This window comes from Erythrolamprus reginae, chromosome Z, assembly GCF_031021105.1.
Source record: "Erythrolamprus reginae isolate rEryReg1 chromosome Z, rEryReg1.hap1, whole genome shotgun sequence".
In the NCBI taxonomy this organism is placed as follows: domain Eukaryota; kingdom Metazoa; phylum Chordata; class Lepidosauria; order Squamata; family Dipsadidae; genus Erythrolamprus; species Erythrolamprus reginae.
Genome location: NC_091963.1, coordinates 54,937,265 through 54,958,369, shown reverse-complemented (window position 1 = coordinate 54,958,369; position 21,105 = coordinate 54,937,265). Strand labels below are relative to the sequence as shown.

At 42.8% G+C, this 21,105-nt stretch overlaps 1 protein-coding gene across 3 annotated transcripts in view; it reads left to right on the top strand.

Annotated features, from left to right (window-relative positions):
* The window catches only part of DYNC1LI1 (dynein cytoplasmic 1 light intermediate chain 1), a 72,729-nt gene extending 54,090 nt beyond the window's left edge, over nucleotides 1–18,639 (top strand). For 2 of the 3 annotated variants that reach the window (XM_070727306.1, XM_070727308.1), the window contains one exon: nucleotides 16,822–18,639. In XM_070727306.1, the coding sequence (XP_070583407.1) occupies nucleotides 16,822–16,934 (113 nt within the window). In that variant the 3' untranslated portion in view covers nucleotides 16,935–18,639. Of the gene's footprint in view, nucleotides 1–1,860; nucleotides 1,946–16,821 lie in introns of all 3 variants that reach the window. The other variant, XM_070727307.1, reaches the window with a different exon arrangement.
* Nucleotides 18,640–21,105: the final 2,466 nt, after the last annotated feature.

The following is a 21,105-nucleotide window of genomic DNA, read 5'->3' as shown; positions in this document are numbered from 1 at the left end:
GCAGAGTAGGGGGGACAAAAACAGGAAGAAAAGACTCATGGAGCTCAAGGGAGGAGAAAGGTGTGGGGGAGATGAGCAGAGTGGGGTGGACAAAAACGGGAAGAAAAGACTCATGGAGCTCAAGAGAGGAGAAAGGTGTGGGGGAGATGACAGAGTGGGGTGGACAAAAACGGGAGGGTAAGGCTCATGGAGCTCAAGGGAGGAGAAAGATGTGGGGGAGATGAGGAGAGTGGGGTGGACAAAAATGGGAGGGAAAGGCTCATGGAGCTCAAGGGAGGAGAAAGGTGTGGGGGAGATGAGCAGAGTGGGGGGGACAAAAATGGGAGGGAAAGACTCATGGAGCTCAAGAGAGGAGAAAGGTGTGGGGGAGATGAGCAGAGTGGGGGGGACAAAAACGGGAAGAAAAGACTCATGGAGCTCAAGGGGGGAGAAAGGTGTGGGGGAGATGAGCAGAGTGGGGGGGAAAAAAATGGGAGGGAGGGACTCATGGAGCTCAAGGGAAGAGAAAGGTGTGGGGGAGATGAGCAGAGGGGGGGGACAAAACGGGAGGCAGGGACTCATGGAGCTCAAGAGAGGCTCTTTTCACCTTGTTTCATTGGGACTCCCTCCCCCCACTCCGTTCGCCTCAGCTTTGTCTGGCCACCGCTTTTTTTTTTAAGCCTTAATATTTTGGATTTTCCTAATGGACTTGCACGCATTATTGGCTTTTCCATTGATTCCTATGGGAAACATTGTTTCATCTTACAAACTTTTTACCTTACGAACCTTGTCCTGGAACCAATTAAGTTCGTAAGACGAGGTATTACTGTACAGTGATACCTCATCTTACGAACTTAATTCGTTCCGTGACCAGGTTTGTAAGATGAAAAGTTCATAAGACAAAACAATTTTCCCCATAGGAATCAGTGTAAAAGCAAATAATGCAGGCAACCCCATCCCAAAAGTCACCCCTTTTGCCTTGAGCCGCTGGGAATCCCCGCCTCTCGGCTTCTGTTATCAGCCGAAGCGCAGGGATTCCTCTGAGGCTCCCCTCGCTTGGATTGAAAGCAGCGCTGGCACTATGGCATGGCAAACTGACATCAAGACAGATAATATATTATCTTTGTAGCAGTAAAGTTATACTATTGCTAATACGCCAGTATGTTTATTGATTGTTTGTTCAATATTTTTCCATACTCTGCAATGATTATTTATGTAGCATAAGCAGATATTTGTCTCTCTTATTGTTCTTTTGTGTCTTAATGGGAATGAATGAGGTATTGTTTATCTTTACAGGCAGTTTCACTCTCCTCCAGACTAGAACTGTGATGGTGAACCTATGGCACACCTCCCAGAGCTGGCATGCGCGTTGTCACCCCAGATCAGATCCCCATGGCGTTTCTTTTGTGAGCTTCTGTTTCCCTGCAAATAACTAAACAGAAGTTCACAAAAGAAAAAGATCTTGCCCACTGCCAGCTGGTCTTCGGGTCTCTGCTGGGCATGTGTGCATGCTGGTGTACATGTCCACATGCATGTCTGTGCATGCCCACACACATGTGCATGTTCATGCATGTACATATGTCTATGTACATGCACATTTGCACATGCACACACCTCTTTCAGTTTGGGCGTATACGCACAGGCCGTTTTGTCAGTTGTTGTCTAAAAGGTTTGCTGTCACTGGCCTAGAATATGTATATGTCTATTTTGTTACAGTATTTTGAAGGTACATCGATAGCAAGTTATTATATGAAATTATTGTCACCAATGCATTATTCCTAATATATGTATAGATATGCTATATGTGATACTGATTTTTTAGAATTTTTATGGAATATCTTTTCTTCTCAAACTTCTTGTAAGACTTAGTTTTTTATTTAGATAGTTTTTTCATCCATTCTACCAACAAGAGGATGACACCCGGCAAGAGAACATAAAATCTCACAAATAAATCATTGGTTAAAAGGTTGGTGTTGCCAAAAAACCCTTTGTTTCCTAAATCACGATCTACACTACCTCCAGGATGGGCTTTTAGCTATACCTCACCAAGGCTGAGAAGAATGCTCTAGGAAAGAGACTGGCTCAACTCATCAGGAGAGCTTTAAACTCAAACTGAGAGGGGTGGGTCGCCATGCTACAGGATCAAACAATGAATTAAACAAGACAAACTGAAACACCAACCAGAAGATACAAAATGCCCACCCAAAATCTGACACAAACAACTCAAATGCCTTTACACAAATGCATAAAGCCTATGGAACAAACAGGGTGAACTGGAAATATTAATGCATGGGGGTGAACATAACATAGATGGAATAACAAAAACCTTGTGGGATGAAACATGACTGGAACATACAGATAAAAGGATACAAACTATTCAAGAAAATGAGGTCACACAAAAAAGAGGTGTCTCACTGTACAAAAAAGACCATTATGTTGTTACAGAGCTACATCCAACTAAAGAAGAAAACCCCTTAGAAAGCATATGGGTCAACATAAAAAAAGTTTGATAAAACAATAGAAGTATACTATAGACCAAACCAAACTGAAACAATGGACAGCCTTTTTACAAACCAATTAATGGAAATATGTAGGAAACACAACACAATAATAATGGGAGACTTTAATTACCCAGACATCAATTGGAAAAACAAATCAGCACCAAGCGAAAAATCAAACAGATTCCTAACCAGCCTTGCCCAAAAGGAGAAGTGGGAACTAGAAGGACAAACACATTGAATCTAATACACACAGAGAAGAAATGTTGGAAGGGGAGGAAATTGAAGCGACATTGGGTAAGAGTAACCATGTCATACTAAAATTTATTATTTTATTATTTATTTATTTATTTATTTATTTATTTATTTATTTATTTATTACTTAGATTTGTATGCTGCCCCTCTCCGAAGACTCGGGGCGGCTCACAACACGTGGAAACAAATCATAAATAATCTAACAAATTTAAAATTAAAAGATTTAAAAGACCCCATATACTAACAGACATACACACAAGCATACCATATATAAATTAAACATGCCCAGGGGAAGATGTTTCAGTTCCCCCATGCCTGACGGCAAAGGTGGGTTTTAAGGAGTTTACGGAAGGCAGGAAGAGTAGGGGCAGTTCTAATCTCCGGGGGGAGTTGGTTCCAGAGGGCCGGTGCCGCCACAGAGAAGGCTCTTCTCCTGGGGCCCGCCAACCGACATTGTTTAGTTGACGGGACCCGGAGAAGGCCCACTCTGTGGGACCTGATCGGTCGTTGGGATTCGTGTGGCAGGAGGCGGTCTCGGAGATATTCTGGTCCAATGCCATGAAGGGCTTTAAAGGTCATAACCAACACTTTGAATTGTGACCAGAAACTGATCGGCAACCAATGCAGACTGCGGAGTGATGGTGAAACATGGGCATACCTAGGTAAGCCCACGACTGCTCTCGCAGCTGCATTCTGCACGATCTGAAGTTTCCGAATACTTTTCAAAGGTAGCCCCATGTAGAGAGCATTACAGTAGTCGAACCTCGAGGTGATGAGGGCATGAGTGACTGTGAGTAATGAGTCCCGGTCCAGATAGGGCCGCAACTGGTGCACCAGGCGAACCTGGGCAAACGCCCCCCTCGCCACAGCTGAGAGATGTTTTTCTAATGTGAGCTGTGGATCGAGGAGGACGCCCAAGTTGCGGACCCTCTCTGAGGGGGTCAATAATTCCCCCCCCCCAGGGTAATGGATGGACAGATGGGATTGTCCTTGGGAGGCAAAACCCACAGCCACTCCGTCTTATCCGGGTTGAGCTTGAGTCTGTTGACACCCATCCAGGCCCCAACAGCCTCCAGGCACCGGCACATCACTTCCACCGCTTCGTTGACTGGGCATGGGGTGGAGATGTAAAGCTGGGTATCATCCGCATATTGATGATACCTCACCCCATGTCCTTGGATGATCTCGCCCAGCGGTTTCATGTAGATGTTGAATAGCAGGGGGGAGAGGACCGACCCCTGAGGCACCCCACAAGGGAGAGACCTAGGAGTCGACCTCTGACCCCCCACTAACACCAACTGCGACCGGCCAGAGAGGTAGGAGGAGAACCACTGAAGAACAGTGCCTCCCACCCCCAACCCCTCCAGCCGGTGCAGAAGGATACCATGGTCGATGGTATCGAAAGCCGCTGAGAGGTCAAGGAGCACCAGGACAGAGGATAAACCCCTGTCCCGGGCCCGCCAGAGATCATCCATCAACGCGACCAAAGCGGTTTCCGTGCTGTAACCGGGCCTGAAACCCGACTGCTGGGGACCTAGATAATCGGCTTCTTCCAAGGACCGCTGGAGCTGGAGCGCCACCACCTTCTCGACAACCTTCCCCATAAAGGGAAGGTTGGAGACTGGACGATAGTTGTTAAGCACAGCTGGGTCCAGGGAGGGCTTCTTGAGGAGTGGGCGCATGAGCGCTTCTTTATAGAGTGATGGAAAAACTCCCCTCCCCAAGGAAGCGTTGGTAATCTCCTGGGCCCAGCTCCGCATCACCTCCCTGCTGGCCAAAACCAGCCAGGAGGGACACGGATCCAGTAAACAGGTGGTGGAACTCACAGCTCCAATGGCCTTGTCCACTTCATCAGGTGTCACCAGATCAAACTCTTCCCAGACAGGTGGACAAGTACGTGCCCCGGTCACCTCGACTGACTCGTTGTCAGTCGACTCTGTTTTACAATTGGAGTCGAGGTCGGCCCGGATCCGAGCGACTTTATCAGCGAAAAACGTGTTAAAATCCTCGGCACTACTCTGTAAGGGCTCCCCAACTCCCCCCTGGTTAAGAAGGGAGCGGGTCACCCTAAACAGAGCGGCCGGGCAGGATTCCGCTGATGCAATCAAGGCGGCATGATACGCGCATCTTGCCGCCTTGAGTGCCACTTTGTAAGTCTTAATAAAAGCTCTTACAAGTGTTCGGTCGGATTCAGACCTACTCTTCCTCCATCGCTTCTCTAGACGTCTCTTTTGGCGTTTCAACTCCCGGAGCTCCTTGTTGAACCATGGGGCTCTACGGGGTCTAGCGCCTCGGAGAGGTCGCAAAGGCGCAATCCGGTCAAGAGCCCCCCCGTAGCCCTGTTCCAGGCCTCCGCGAGAGACTCCGCCGAACTGTGGACGAGTGCCTCTGGAATAACCCCAAGCGCCGTTTGAAAGCCCTCTGGGTCCATCAGGCGTCTGGGGCGGAACATCTTCATTGGTTCCGCCTCCCTGCGGTGGAGGATTGGAGCCAGGAAGTCAAGCCATAGTAGAAAATGGTCTGACCATGACAAAGGCAATACTTCTAAGCCCCTTAGTCTCAGACCATTACTCAATTGCTCGGAAAGGAATACCATGTCAGGTGTGTGCCCTCCCTCGTGAGTCGGACCCTGTACTACTTGAGTCAGGTCCACGGCTGTCATGGTGGCCATGAATTCCTGTGCCAACCCAGAGGTTTCGCCAAGTGACGGCAGGTTGAAGTCCCCCAGGACGATGAGTCCGGGGAACTCCACTGCCAACCCGGCTACCTCCTCGAGTAGCACAGGCAGGGCTTTTGACACGCAGCTGGGAGGCAGGTACGTGAGAAATAAGCCCACCTGAACCCCTAAGTCCAACTTCATCAAGAGAGACTCGCAACCCGCAATTTCCGGAGCAATGAGTCTACGCAGGCAAAGGCTCTCCCTGGCTACAATAGCCACTCCTCCCCCCCTTCCCTGGGGTCGAGGTTGATGCCATATCTGAAACCCGGCTGGGAAAATTTCAGAGAGAGGAACACCTCCCTCCGGGCCCAGCCAGGTTTCAGTAATACATGCCAGGTCGGCCTCCTCATCCAGGATCAAATCCCGGATGAGGAGAGCTTTATTTACTACCGACCTGGCATTCAGCAGCAGCAACCTGAGCCCAGGGCCAGAGTTACACTCACCACCAGTACCCAAGATTGGGCTCACAGAGCCAGAACAAAGGACCGTTATTAAGCAACGGTCCCTCGTTCCCCTGGAACGGCTAACTCTGTGGCCCCCGCCATATCTGCCTCTCCCCAGCAACACAGGGATATTTCGACCCTCTGCCCCCCCAGAGATCGGCGCCAGTTCCTCTCCTGTCTCCCGAGCATCAGGTGGGCCAGACCTATCATTCACACTACTATCAATAAACTCATCCATACCACACACACCCCCATCCCCACCCACCCAATCAGTCATTCCATTCATAGCCACTAGCAAATTTATCCCAGTCATCCATTACTTAGAACCCCAATTACTTTAAAAATCAATTAAATTAATAATAGTATAAAATGGCAATTAATAACAATTTAAAAACACTAAAACCGTTAAAATATAACTATATACAATATACACTAAAATTATAAGTTAATATAAAAATTCAACATAATGCAAACACAAACAGCTGGACTCAACAACACCAAAGTCCCAGACTTCAGAAAAGCGGACTTCAACAAACTCAGAGATAACCAGGGGAAAATCCCCTGGATGGAAGTCTTAAAGTGCAAATCTACACAAGAAGCATGGGAGGCCCTGAAAAACACAATCATAAAAGCCCAGAACAACACAATCCCAATGAAAAATAAAAACATGAAATCTAAAAAGAAACCAGCATGGTTAAACAAAGGCTTCACAGACAAACTAAATGTTTCAGTTCACAGAGGCTGAGGCAGGGACTCTGAAAAAAGGAGGAAGAAGATACTGTAAAAGCCATTTTCTATTTCTATTGCTTGAATTCAATTGTGTGAGAAACTAGTGGCCCACCCACTATAAACCAAAAATAGTAATAATACATTCAGGATTAGTTCAGTTGAGACTGTGATTCTATTTTATTTCAAAATTACTGGCTTAGTTCAGTGTTATATCTGTTTTACAGCTGTGTAAAATTTTAAAATTTTAATTAAAGGGGGTGTTGATTTTCTTAGTAAGTACTTATATTTCAATAAATTGTTAAGATGTCTGGCTTGGTGCAGTGTAACACTGGTTTGGCTGTTATGTTCCAAAGTACCTTGTGGAATTTGGAGTGCTGCCGTCTTTGCATAAATACATCTAGTTTATATGGTGAGATCTCTAGGTTGCAGTTCTTAGTTTGTACCCTGCAGTCAGAAGTGGAAAGATTGTCCCAGCCACGTGCTGTAATGCAGCCAAGTGTGCAGCCTCCGCTCCCTCAGTGCCCCCCGAAAAGGGCTGTGTGGAAAATCGTTGGTTCAGGAAGATTATGTTTAGTGGAGCACAGACATAGCAATTTTGGTCTCTCTGTATCTAATTCCTATAATGTTCTTACGGATTCAAATAGTGAGGTCATTTCGGATATTAGTGAGGCCCCTCAGGTAGAGGATGAGGGGATGTTCCAAGGAGGTTGTAAGTTTGGTGCATAATGTTACCAAATCATCAGGTGCAGTTAGTAGAAGTAAAAAGAGGTTGCATTTTCTTGTGGGTGACTTGACTGTTAGAGATGTTGACTTGGGAGAGGGTAAGGATGTGGTGAAACTGATGAGCTGTCTCCCAGGGGTCACTGCCAGCAGGGACAGGAGGCGGATTACAAATATTGTCAAGGCTGTGAGTAAAGTTAATAATGTTGATGTGGTGGTGCATCTTGGCACAAATGATTTGTATCAGAGAAATGTTAATTAGTAAAAAGAGATTTCCAATGTCTTAGCGTGGAGCTGGGCAGAATAACTGATTCATTGACTTTCTCAGAGGTGTTACTGGTTTGTGGTCAGGAGGATAAAACAACTTGTATCGCAGAGTTCAATGTGTGGTTAAGGCAGTGGTGTAAAGCTGAAGATTTTGGCTATGATCGTCACAATGTCAGTAGGTGGTTTAATAGCGAGCTGTGTAAGAGGGATGGTTTACATCTATCATACAGAGATACCCAGGTGCTTGGTGAGGAGTTCAGGACTTTTTTGGACAGGCATTTAAACTAGGTAATGGGGACAGAGATGTAACTGATGTGGATGATTTCTGCCCCTGATCAATGAGGATAAAGAAATTTGTTGACGTTTATAAAAAGGGAGCTGTAAATGAAATAGATGTACAGTGGTACCTCTACTTATGAATGCCTCTGCTAACAAACTTTTTGAGATACAAACCCGATGTTTAAGATTTTTTTTGCCTCTACTTCTGAACCATTTTCTACTTATGAACCCAAGCCCAGGTCCGTGAGCTCTCTTACTGCCAAAGGAATTCCTCTGTCTTGTGACTGCCACCGCCGGGATTCCCCAATGGAAAGCGGCAGCACACACACGCGTGCGTTCCCGCCCCAGGCTCGAGAACTGTCTTAATTGGAAGAAGAAGCAGCGAAAGGAGAAACGGAAGCGAGGAGAGATGTGCCCCCCTCCTCCTCTTCCTATTGTTCCCGTTCCCCCACAGAACAAACAAGTCCAAAAAAAGTGAAAAGACTTCTCAATTGGCAGGAGGGAGCGCAGCTGCTAGGGGTGAGGGCATGCACGAGCAGGCGGGGAGAAAAAGAAGGAGGCAGAATGAATGCCGCACAGCTCGGGACCATAGCACTGCCCCGCAAACCCAGTTCTGCAGCGCGATAAACCCCCCCCCCCCCTTTGCAAACTTCATGGCCAAGTCTCTTCCCCCCCCTTCCTCAGCTTCAGAGGTACTTTAATAGCAGGATTTAAGGCAAGCAAAGGGAAAATCCTGGTGGCGGCAAGGACAGATCCAGGAGGATGGGGGGTGGTCATTTGGATGCCGGTGGGGGAGGAAGAGAAAGAGAGGAGGAGGAGGAGGAGGAGGAAGAAGAGGAGAAGGAAAAGGGGAGGAGGAGGAGAAGGAAGAGGAGGAAAGGAATCCCATAACCAACCCCTCCACTCCCTTCCCAAAGCCCCTTCCTTCCTCCCCTAAGCTGCCCTGAGGCGCTCCAGAAGACACAGCCAGGGAAGAGCAATTGCCTTCCCAGCCCTGCATGACAGCGAACAATTGAGCAACCTTGCCGGAGGCGGGGGAAACAGCAGAGGGGTAGGAGGACATGGGGAAGTCGTTTGGATGCCGGTCAAGGAGGAAGAGAACGAAAGGAGAAGGAGGAGGGGGAGGAAGAGGAGAATGAAGAGGAGAAGGAGGAGGAAGAAAGGAGGAGGAGGAGGAGAAAAGAAGGGAGAGGAGAAGGAGGCAGCAGGGCTGTCAAGGAGGGCAGAAGCTAAAGCGGGGTTGTTAAGGGTGAAAGTCTCTTGCAGTGCCCAGAGAAAAGAATCTCTCCCTTCGCTCTGGGCAGCTTGGATTCAAGGGAGTGTTTTCCATTCTCTGGGCACTGGGGCGGGGGGGGGGGGAGAGATACGTCTGTCCCAGCACCCAGAGAAAAGAAGCCTTCCCTTTGTTCTGGACAGCCTGGATCCAAGGGAGCATTTTCCGTTCTTCCTTGGGCAGCAACTGTCCTCCTCCTCTTCTTCCTCCTCCTCCTCCAGCCAAATTCCGAGCTTTTATTTATTTCCTAATGGGTTTGCACACATTATTCGCTTTTACATTGATTCCTATGGGAAAAATTGCTTCTACTTATAGACATTTCTACTTAAGAACCTGGTCATGGAACGAATTAAGTTTTTAAGTAGAGGTACCACTGTAGTTGTTAAGGATAAGGGGCAAACAAATAATGATAATAATATTCTTCAGGTAATGTGCATGAATGCTCGAAGCTTGACCAACAAGCTCTGTGAGTTAATGGCCATAATATCTAGAGATAATTTGGATCTGGTTACCATAAATGAGACATGGTTTAAGGACTCCAATGAATGGGAAATATCCATACCAGGATACACATTGTACAGGACAGATAGAGTAGAGAGAAGGGGAGTAGAGTAGCCATTTATGTTAAGGAATGTCTAAAAGCAACATTAATTCAAAATACATGTAAAGAGCTGAAGACTCTCTGCATGCAAACTAAAAAGGATTCTGTCATTAGAATTGGGGTGATCTATAGGCCTCCAGGGCAATCTGAGGATTATGACAACAAGATGATGGATGAAATTACCCAAATGGCAATAAAAGGAGATATTGTGGTTATGGGTGATTTCAACATGCCTGATGTTGACTGGAATATTCCTAGTGCCCTTACATGCAAAAGTAAGAATATAGTAGAGGCCATTACAAGAGCAGCTCTGGCACAGCTGGTTAAGACACCAACTAGAGGGGAGAATATTCTAGATTTAGTTTTTACGAATGGGAATTGGGTTTCAAAGGTTAAGGTGGGAGACAACTTAGGTTGCAGTGACCACCTATGTTTGTGGTTTGATGTAAAAACTGATTGTGAGCAATCCTATACTACAATCAAAGTATTGAATTTCAGAAAAACGAATTTCAATGAAATGGGGGAATACTTAAATAATGAATTAAAGGGGAGGGATAAAACGGCAAGAGTGAGTGCCCAGTGGACTGTATTAAAGAAGGCCATCTTAAAAGCCACTGGATTGTATGTATGCAAAAAACTAAAGGAAAAAGAAACCACTATGTTTTAGTAATGATGTAAGGGCTATAGTCAATGAAAAAATGTCTGCCTGCAGGAGGTGTGAAGAGTCTGGAAATATAGCTGACAGAGAGGTGTATAAAATGAGACAGAAAGAGGCGAAACAGATAATATAGGCTGCTAAAGCCTCAAAAGAGGAAAAAATTGCCAAATCTGTAAAAACTGGGGGATAAAACCTTCTTCAGATATATTAGCAAAAGGAAGAGAAAAACTGCAGCATCATAAAGCTTAGTACTGGGGATAATACATACATTGAAGGGAATAAGAAGATCGCTGACCATTTGAATAGCTACTTCTGTTCAATTTCTCGGAAGGCAGCTTACAATATAATATGTGGATAGATATGGCATTGCTTCCAGCTGTAGGGATTCAGCTCCAGTGATCTCAGAGCCCGGTGTCTTAGAAGAACTTGAACGATTAAATTAATTTTAATAATTCATTAATTTATTTATTTATTTATTTTTAACGATTATAATTAATGATTAATCCCCCGGAGATTAGGATTGCCCCCACCCTCCTTGCCTTTCGCAAACTCCTTAAAACCCACCTCTGCCATCAGGCATGGGGAAATTGATTCCCCTGGGCCATTTTCGTTTTATGTATGGTTTGTCTGAGATGTATGACTGTTTTTTTTTATATTAAGGGGTTTTAAATTATTTTTAACTATTGGATTTCTACTTTTTCCTTTTTGTGAGCCACTCCAAGTCTTCGGAGAGGAGCGGCATACTAATCTAATTAATAATAATAATAATAATAATAATAATAATAATAATAATAATAATTTTTTAAAAAAATAAGGCAATGGGTCCCAAGTGGCATCCACCCCAGAGTTCTTAAAGAACTCAAATCTGTCATTGCTACCCCCTGACTGATTTGTTTAACCAATCCCTTTTAACAGGACATGTTTCTGATGACTGGAGAATGGCCAATGTTGTGCCTATCCACAAGAAGGCCTTTGGTATGGTTCCACATAAAGAGCTGATAGATAAGTTAGTGAAGATTGGACTTAATTCCTGGATAGTTCAGTGAATTTGCAGCTGGCTGAAGCACAGATATCAGAGGGTTGTTCTTAATGGCGAGTATTCTGAGCAGAGCCTGGTTACAAGCGGTGTGCCACAAGGGTCTGTTCTGGGTCCTATTCTTTTTAATATGTTTGTGAGTGACATAGGGGAAGGTTTGCCTATTTGCTGATGACTCTAAGTGTGCAATAGGGTTGATATTCCAGGAGGTGTCTGTAATATGGCAAATGACTTAGCTTTACTATATAAGTGGTCAAAGCAATGGAAACTGCAGTTTAATATTTCCCAAAAATATAAAATATAAAATAATGCACTAGGGGAAAAGGAATCCTCAATCTGAGTATTGTATTGGCAGTTCTGTGTTAGCAAAAATGTCAGAAGAGAAGGATTTAAGGGTAGTGATTTCAAAATGGGTGAACAGTGCGGTCAGGTGGTAGGAAAACCAAGTAGAATATTTGGCTGCATAGTTACAGGTATAACAAGCAAGAAGAGGGAGATTGTGATCCTGCTGTATAGAGCGCTAGTGAGACCACATTCTGGGGACATCACCTACAAAAAGATATTGATAAAATTGAACAGGTCCAAAGTCCGGCTACAAAAATGGTGGAAGGTCTTAAGCATAAAACTTATCAAAAACACCTTAATGAACTCAATCTGTATAGTCTGGAGGACAGAAGGGAAAGGGGGGGACATGATCAAAACATTTAAATATGTTAAAGGGTTAAACAAAATTCAGGAGGGAAGTGTTTTTAAAAGGAAATTGAACTAAAGAACAAGGGGGCACAATCTAAGGTTAGTTGGGTGAAAGATCAGAAGCAACGTGAGAAAATATTATTTTACTGAAAGAGTAGTAGATGCTGGGAACAAATGTCCAGGAGACGTGGTTGGTAAATCCACAGTAACTGAATTTAAACATGCCTGGGATAAACATATTATTATTATTATTATTATTATTATTATTATTATTATTATTATTATTATTAATTAGATTTGTATGCCGCCCCTCTCCGCAGACTCGGAGCGGCTCACAGCAATGATAAAAACAGTATACAGTAACAAATCTAATATTAAAGTTTAAAATAACAATTTTATATTAAAAAGCCTAAAACCCCAAATATATAAAAAAGCATACACACAAACATATCATACATACAGCTACATAGGCAAGGGGGGGGATGTCTCAGTTCCCCCATGCCTGATGGCAGAGGTGGGTTTTAAGAAGTTTACGAAAGGCAAGGAGGGTGGGGGCAGGGGGAAATCCTGATCCCTGGGGGGAGCTGGTTCCAGAGGGTCGGGGCCGCCACAGAGAAGGCTCTTCCCCTGGGTCCCGCCAGGCGACATTGTTTAGTCGACAGGACCTGGAGAAGGCCAACTCTGTGGGACATAACCGGCCACTGGGATCCATGCGGATCCGTGTGGTCTTGCAGATATCCTGGTCCAGTGCTTTATAGGTCATAACCAACACTTTGAATTGTGACCGGAAACTGGTGCACCAGGCGAACCTGGGCAAACGAGGCTCGACTACTGTAACGCTCTCTACATGGGGCTACCCTTGAAAAGTGTTCGGAAACTTCAGATCGTGCAGAATGCAGCTGCGAGAGCAATCATGGGCTCCTCTAAATATGCCCATGTCACACCAACGCTCCGCAGTCTGCATTGGTTGCCGATCAGTTTCCGGTCACAATTCAAAGTGTTGGTTATGACCTATAAAGCCCTTCATGGCACGGGACCAGATTACCTCAGGGACCGCCTTCTGCCGCACGAATCCCAGCGACCAGTTAGGTCCCACAGAGTGGGCCTTCTCCGGGTCCCGTCAACGAAACAATGTCGCTTGGCGGGACCCAGGGGAAGAGCCTTTTCTGTGGCGACCCCAGCCCTCTGGAACCAACTCCCCCCAGAGATTAGAATTGCCCCTACCCTCCTTGCCTTTTGTAAGCTCCTTAAAACCCACCTCTGCCGCCAGGCATGGGGGAATTAAGATTTCTTCTCCCCCTAGGCCCTTACAATGGTATGCATGGTATGTTTGTATGTGTGTTTGGTTTTCTATATTAAGGGGTTTTAATTTGCTTTTAGTATGGATTATTATTGTATATTGTCTATGATTGCTGTTAGCCGCCCCGAGTTTTCGGAGAGGGGCGGCATATAAATCCAATAAAACTTGAAACATGTCGGGTGCGTGTCCCCCCTTCATGAGTCCTAAGATATATCCATCCTAAGATAAAATAAAGGAAATAGTATAAGGGCAGATTAGATGGACCATGAGGTCTTTTTCTGCTGTCAAACTTCTATATTTCTATGAAAAAAAGACAAATACAAAAAATGGAAAGAGGGATACATAACTAAGGCAGAGTTCCAGAAAACAGCCAGAATCTGCAAAAAAAAAAAAAGACAGCTATGGCCCAATATGAACAAAAACTTGCAATAAAAGTCAAAGACAATAAAAAAAAAATCAAGGAAACAGTCAGTACACTTAAAAGAGAAGACAGCAAAGAGTAACAGACAACAGAGACAAAGGAGAACTGCTCGACACTTATTTCGCATCAGTTTTCACACAAAAAGAAAGCACCAACCAACAAACCTGCAACACAGCTGCAGAAACACAATACAGTGATCCCTCGAGTATCGCGAGGGTTACGTTCCAAGACCCCTCACGATACTCGATTTTTCGCAATATAGTGGTGCGGAAGTAAAAACACCATCTGCGCATGCGCGCCCATTTTTCCATGGCCGCACATGCGCAGATGGTGTTTTTACTTCCGCACCTGGGAAGACCCAGGGAAGGTTCCTTCCGCCACCCAGCAGCTGATCTGCTCGGCAGCGCCGCAGCAGCGAGGAGCCAAAGATCCGGGTTTCCCCGCCGCCCACGCAAAGGGGAAACCCCGATCTTCGGCTTCTCGCTGCTGCCGCGCCCGCCGCTTGTCCACCGCTTGTCCGCCGCCTGCCTGCCCGCCTGCCCGCCGCTTGTCCACCCGCCTCTTGTCCGCCGCTTGTCCGCCCGCTGCTTGTCCGCCGCCTGCCTGCCCGCCGCTTGTCTGCCCGCCGCTTGTCCGCCCGCCCCTTGTCCGCCGCCTGCCTGCTCGCCGCTCAGTGCACGAGAGAGGGAAAGTGAGAAAAAGAGGGAGAGCAAGAGGGGGAGAGATAGAGAAAGAGAGAGAAGGAAAGAAAGAAAGAGATGAGAAAGGAAGGAAGAGAGTGAGAGAGGAAGAAAGAGAGAGAGAGAAGAGTGGAGTATTTTTTAATTAATATTTTCTGAAAAATCGCGATATAGCGTTTCGCGAAGATCGAGATCGCGAAACTCGAGGGATCACTGTATTGGAACAGAACTCAACATAAATAAAAACACAGTAAGAGACCACCTGATGGAGCTCAATGAGTACCAGGACCAGATGGACAACATCCCAGAGTCCTAAAAGAACTGGTAGATGTCATCATAGAACCACTGCTCCACATCTTCCAAAAATCATGGATCACAGGAGGACTACCGGAAGATTGGAAATGAGCCGACGTAGTCCCCATCTACAAAAAGGGAAAAGAACCAGACCTAATCAACTACTGACTAATCAGTCTGACATCAATACCTGGAAAAATACTAGAAAAAAAATCAAAAAGCAGCTTTGCCAGCACTTGAAAACAAACAAGATAATAAGTAACAGCCAGCATGGTTTTATTAGGAACAAATCATGCCAAACCAATCTCATATCATTTTTCAACACCGTGACAAAACCAATAGACCAGTGAAATGCAGTGGACCTAATATACTTGGACTTTAGTAAAGCTTTTGATAAAGTGGACCACAACCTTGTACTCTACAAATTGGAAAAAAAAGTGGGATAGACTACAACACAAGATGGATTAACAGTTGGGTGGCCAACCGCACCCAAAGAGTAATCCTTAATAGATCCAAATCCATATAGAAAGAAATAAGCAGTGGGGTACCACAAGGTTCAGTCCTAGGCCAATACTCTTCAATATATTCATTAACAATCAATAGAGGGGGAACAAATCAAATTTGCTGATGACACCAAGTTGGTGGGGGTAGCCAATAACCCAGAGGATAAGCTCGAAATACAGAAGGATCTCAATAGACTAGTACCATGAGCTCAAACTAACAAAATGAAGTTCAATGTAGAGAAAGCAAAATCCTATACCTAGGTAAGAAAAATCTAAGACACACATACAAACTGGGGAAAACCACACAGTAGCAACTGTGAAAGAGATCTTGGAGTCTTGGTGGATACCCAACTAAATATGATCCAGCAATGTGCAGCAGTGGCTAAAAAAGCCAACACAATCTTAAACTGCATCAACAGAGGGATACACTACAAGACTAGGAAGGTACTAATACCACTCTATAATGTCCTAGTTAGATCACATCTAGAGTACTGCATACAATTTTGGTCACCACACTATAAAAAAGACATTGAAACTCTAGAGAAAGTACAGAAGAGAGCAACTAGAATGATAAAGGAACTGGAAATCAAGACATAAGAGGAAACTGAACAGTCTAGTGAAGAAGAGGTCCAGGGGAGACATGATAGCAGTCTTCAGATACTTGAGGGGCTGTCACAGAGAGGAAGGGATCACACTATTTTCCAGGGTGCCAGAGGGCAGACTAGGAGCCATGGATGAAATATGACCATGGAGAGATTCAACCTGTAAATAAGGAAGAACTTTTTGACAGTGAGAGCAATCAACCAGTGGAATGGCTTGCCTGTGGAGGTTGTAAACGCCCCAACACTCACCACTTTCAAAAGAGATTGGACTGCCATCTGTCTGGGGTGGTATAGAGTCTTCTGCTCAAGCAGGGGGTTGGACCAGATGACCTACAAGGTCCTTAAAGCTCTATTAACAAACAAACAGACAAACAAATTTTACCAGTTCTTCCTTGTCAATTTCCTTATTCCATAATTGGGAACGAGAGATTAAAAATCATCTCATACTACAAAATTGTATACTTCAAATGTTCTCACCCCAATTTTTACCTTAGCCTTATAAAAGATTGCAAACAGTATCTTAGAGCTGAAATTGGCTTTTAAGAATATAGTAAGATAAATTGTTAAATAGAACATGGCTATCAGAACTCAATTTTGGAAAGCAGTTTGTTTCACCAAAAAAAGTTAGAGGGGGAAAAGAAATCTAATACATCTCAAAGAAAACGGTAAAGACACTGTCGTTACAAGATTATATTTATGAAACTAATTCTATAGCATGTATTTTCTATCTAAAAAAAATATGTGAAATGCATTTTAATATTAGTTAAAATATGTTGTAGTAGTAATATCAAATTCTTTAATAAAACATACTTGGCATACAATGCTTGTATGGAAAATTATTTTTAAAATTATTGCTTCTTTTTTTAAATAGGGCAAAAGCCTGTTTTGACTGATGTTCAAGCTGAATTGGATAGACTCTCACAAAAACCAGATTTGGTTTCTCCAACAATACCTATATCCCCCACAGAAGGTGGGGCATCTTGAAGTCACCAAATGTAGCCATTTATATTCATTTTTATGGGATTATTTAATTGACTCTGTCTCTTCATCCAATGTCCGGAACTGGAAAACTGAAATACTTTCAGAAAAGGACAAGCAGATGATATCTGTTGTATTGCTGAACATTGTAAAAGGAATTGCATAGATAAAATTGTTATACAATGTAATGCTACAATGTATAATATAATGCTACTATTCACAATTCACTGTGACATTCAAATATGCTTATTACTTAAAGTCAGTGCCATTCTCTAAATTTGAAGGTGTCTACATAATCATTTAATCCACAAAAACTGCCAACTGAAAAGTTGGAAAAATGATATGCAAGAAACATGGACACTTATTTTATATTAAACTTTCATTTTAATTACTTCAATTTTAGAAATTCTGTTGGAGAAGGGTCTAATTTTGTTGAAAAAAGGTTAATCAACCATTGTTCTTTATTACACCATCAATAAACTCACTCAAATATTAACACTGTTTAGAATATGACTTCAGATTATGCTGATCTCATTTGAAAATTAACTGCATTACACTGTTCAAATTAAGTACTGCAGTATTGTGGGTTCATCAAATTATTGGCATGGGAACTTTGGGATTTAAAATTTCTGGAGAAAAATATGAACATTATTCTCAAATTAGTAAAAATAAAATTCTTAGATATGTTCTATACTTAATGCCTTAATATTCATTTTTGTTGTTTAGGTAGAAATCTAATTTTAAAACTTTCATACAGATTCCAGTATGTTTTTGTAGTGCCAATTTCTTTGCTTTTGGGAAAGTCACATCTGTATATATCTCATCTTTATTATGTCTACAAATAACTCAAAACAAGAAATATATCCAGTACCTTCCATCTCCTATTTTCCCTGCAAAAACCACCCTGTTAAGTAGATTGAGTTGAGAGAGAGTGAGTGGCCCAAAGTTATCCAGTTGGCTTTCATGGCTAACACTAGACTTAAACTTACAATCCCTTGCTTTCTAGCCTGGTGCTTTAATCACTAGACAAACTGACCAAACTGGCTTTTTTAGTTTAATAAATTTAACTTTAATAGTTATCTTCTGCGCATGTGTGGAAGCAAAGAAATGCCAAAAATCAGTGAAATATCGTGCACATGCGAATATCCTCGTGAGATTTTGCTTCCTGTGCATGCAAAGAAGCCGAATTTCGCACATGCATGCGTCAGGGACACAGAGATGAGTGTGCATCTCCATTTTTCCTACTGGGACAGTGTATGCTGCAGCCCAGTACTGCTCTGTATTCTATATGTTCATCCATAAGCTTTTAAGCATCTCCTTTGGATTCCTCTTTCCTCAAACAATGTCTCATGAAACTCTGCTGTCTTTTGCAAGTACCACTACTTTGAAAACTTCATATATCATTAAGATCTATTGAATATATTACATTCTTAGACAGCAAAATGTAATCATCTTGAAAGGGTTTTCTTGGCTTTTCTAAGTACACTTTTTAAAAAAAATTAATTTATCAATGTAAGCTTTTTTGCTGACTTGTTTTTAAAAATTGATAAAGGAAGTAAACTACAATTGTTTTACATCATTAGGATCTAACTGCTAAAAGAACTCCAACAAGGAACATACTTAACAGAAGGTTCTTTACAGATGTTTTCTTCAGTTATAATGAAATACTAGTACATTAAATAAATTGAACTTTTGAATGGAATAAACCCAATATGAATATTTGGTGTGCATTTAACTCAGTTAAGGTAAGAAATGTTCTGTCTGGGTTGGGCAACAATCGGAAATAAAGATATACACATGCTGTTCAAAAGCTGATCATGGGTAAAATCTATTGGTAAAATGAAACATGTAATTCACTGGTTAATTTCTAAGGAATTTGATGCTGGCCACTTTCTCTCCAATGAGCCAGAGGGCTATAAATCTTAGTCAAAGTATATCTTGGAAGCTTGGACAACTCACAATTTCAGTAAAACTCTGCAGAGCGTAACACAGGCATGAAGGAAAAAGATTGGGACTCAAAAAGTCCTCTAAGCTTCGAATCTCTGGTATCCATGATGAGGAATGTGGTCTGCCATGCCCCCTTTCCCTTAAAAAGTTCCTTATATACTGGCAAGACATGGCCAAGTGTCCCCTAGATCTATTAATGCCAAGAACCCCTTTTCAGATATTCTTGTCTGGACCACATTCTCTTGACTCTCGCATCTAGCGAGTCCTCTAATTCCCCATCATCCTCTGACTCACTAAGTCCCATAATTGAGGGTGCTAAAGTCTCTGGTGGTTCTTTGATCTCCAGTTCCCCTTCCCTCTCGCTCTAAGACTCGGGCAGAAAGAAACTGGCCTGTGATGCCAGTACTCATCCATCTCCTAGTCTTCGAAATCCATGACCAGCTGAGTTGCACATGGATCACTCACGACAAGAAATATATTTTTCCAGGCATATATTAAAAGTTGAATTGTAGATCAAGATACAAGGAAGATAAAAATAGACTGGGATTTCAAAAAACATGTATTTTGGATAAAATTCTACTTGGACCAGATGAAAAATTGATCTCTAAAATATATAAATATTTATTATACCAAGAACTAGCGGAGGAAGAGGTAAAGGGATCCATGATAGCATGGGGCCAAAACTTTGGTTACACTATAAATTTGCAGGAATGGGAGAAATTATGGACATCCAATTATAAAATAATGCTATCAGTTCCCTACAGAGAAAATATATATAAAATGTTTTATAGGTGGCATTTGCCACCAGCAAATGCCACCTATAAAACAATTTTAGCCAAATTTAGCCAAGATGTACCCAAAACTTTCCCCAAAATGTTGGAAGTGCAAAGTGAAAATAGGTACATATTACCACATGTGGTGGACGTGTTCATTGGCCAAGAAATTTTGGGGAAAAAATTAAAAATATGATGGAGGAAATTTCAGGATAAAAAATACCATTAAAACCGGAACTCTTTCTTCTTGGAATAATTAGACATAAAGTTACAATAAATGACAGGCATCTAATTTTACATATAACAACTGCGGCAAGAATTATATATGCGCAAACCTGGAAACAGGAAATCGTCCCAACAATGTTTAATTTAATAACCAAAATATATGAGGTAGTAGAAATGACAAAGCTTACATACGAACTACAGGATAAAGATATTAAGGAATTCCATAAAACTTGGGGCAGGTGGTATATCTGGATTGCCAAAAATAAAATAAAATAAAGGAACAATGTGAATAACAATAAAGTTATTCAAGTCATCAAATTTAGAGAGAAAAATTAAAATGTTAATAAGAGGAAATATTGTTATTATAAGGCACTATTATACCATAGAGAAAATGAAAATAATCTCACAAAAGCGGATATGTTAAACGGAAAAATCAACAACTATTTAATTCACTCAACAAGATGTATGTGTAACAAACAACAAAGGGAAAATACTGTTATAAATGAATGAGCTGCAAATCAAGTATACTTCTATTTAGCATGTGTAAATAACAAGCTCTGATACCAAAATAACCCATGTATAAAGCATAATGCTTTATTTTTGTTATGAGTGTATCTATGTTATCATTCTCTTTCTTATTTATTTTCCTGACTTATAGATCTATATGTACATACATTCTGTAAATGTCGTATTGTTGGTCTGTCTTTCTATGTTTTTTAAATGTATATAATTAATAAAGTATTTTTCAAAAAAAATTAAAAGTTGAATTGTCTGTTCCGGTGGGCAATAGGAGGAGGGAGAAGATTGCTGCTCCGCTGGACTACGGTGTAACATCTTAATGTAGGGAACTTAGCTGAGTATAGCAGCTTGCTCTTTTTGCAGTTCCAGGGAATTGAGAAATCCTTGTGTCTGACGATCCTGTCGATTTGCCTTTTCATGGTATTTTTTACATCTTTTAACCGAAAAACACCGGAGGCGCCATGTGCCAACCAGCCAATCAGCTGGGGCTCGGAAAATGGCAGCCATAATTGTAATTTGAGCCACTGGAGCCGCCTGTCGCTTTCCACCTGCCTTCTGCTTGCTGCCAGGACTAGGAAACAAGAAAAGACTGAGGAAAGACTGAGACAGCTGAGACAACTGCAAGCCCTGGCTCACTGGAGTAGACAGATCTGGGACACCAGGATGCCGAATGGTGGGGATGCCTGGCATCGGAGGGACTGTTGATTGATGCG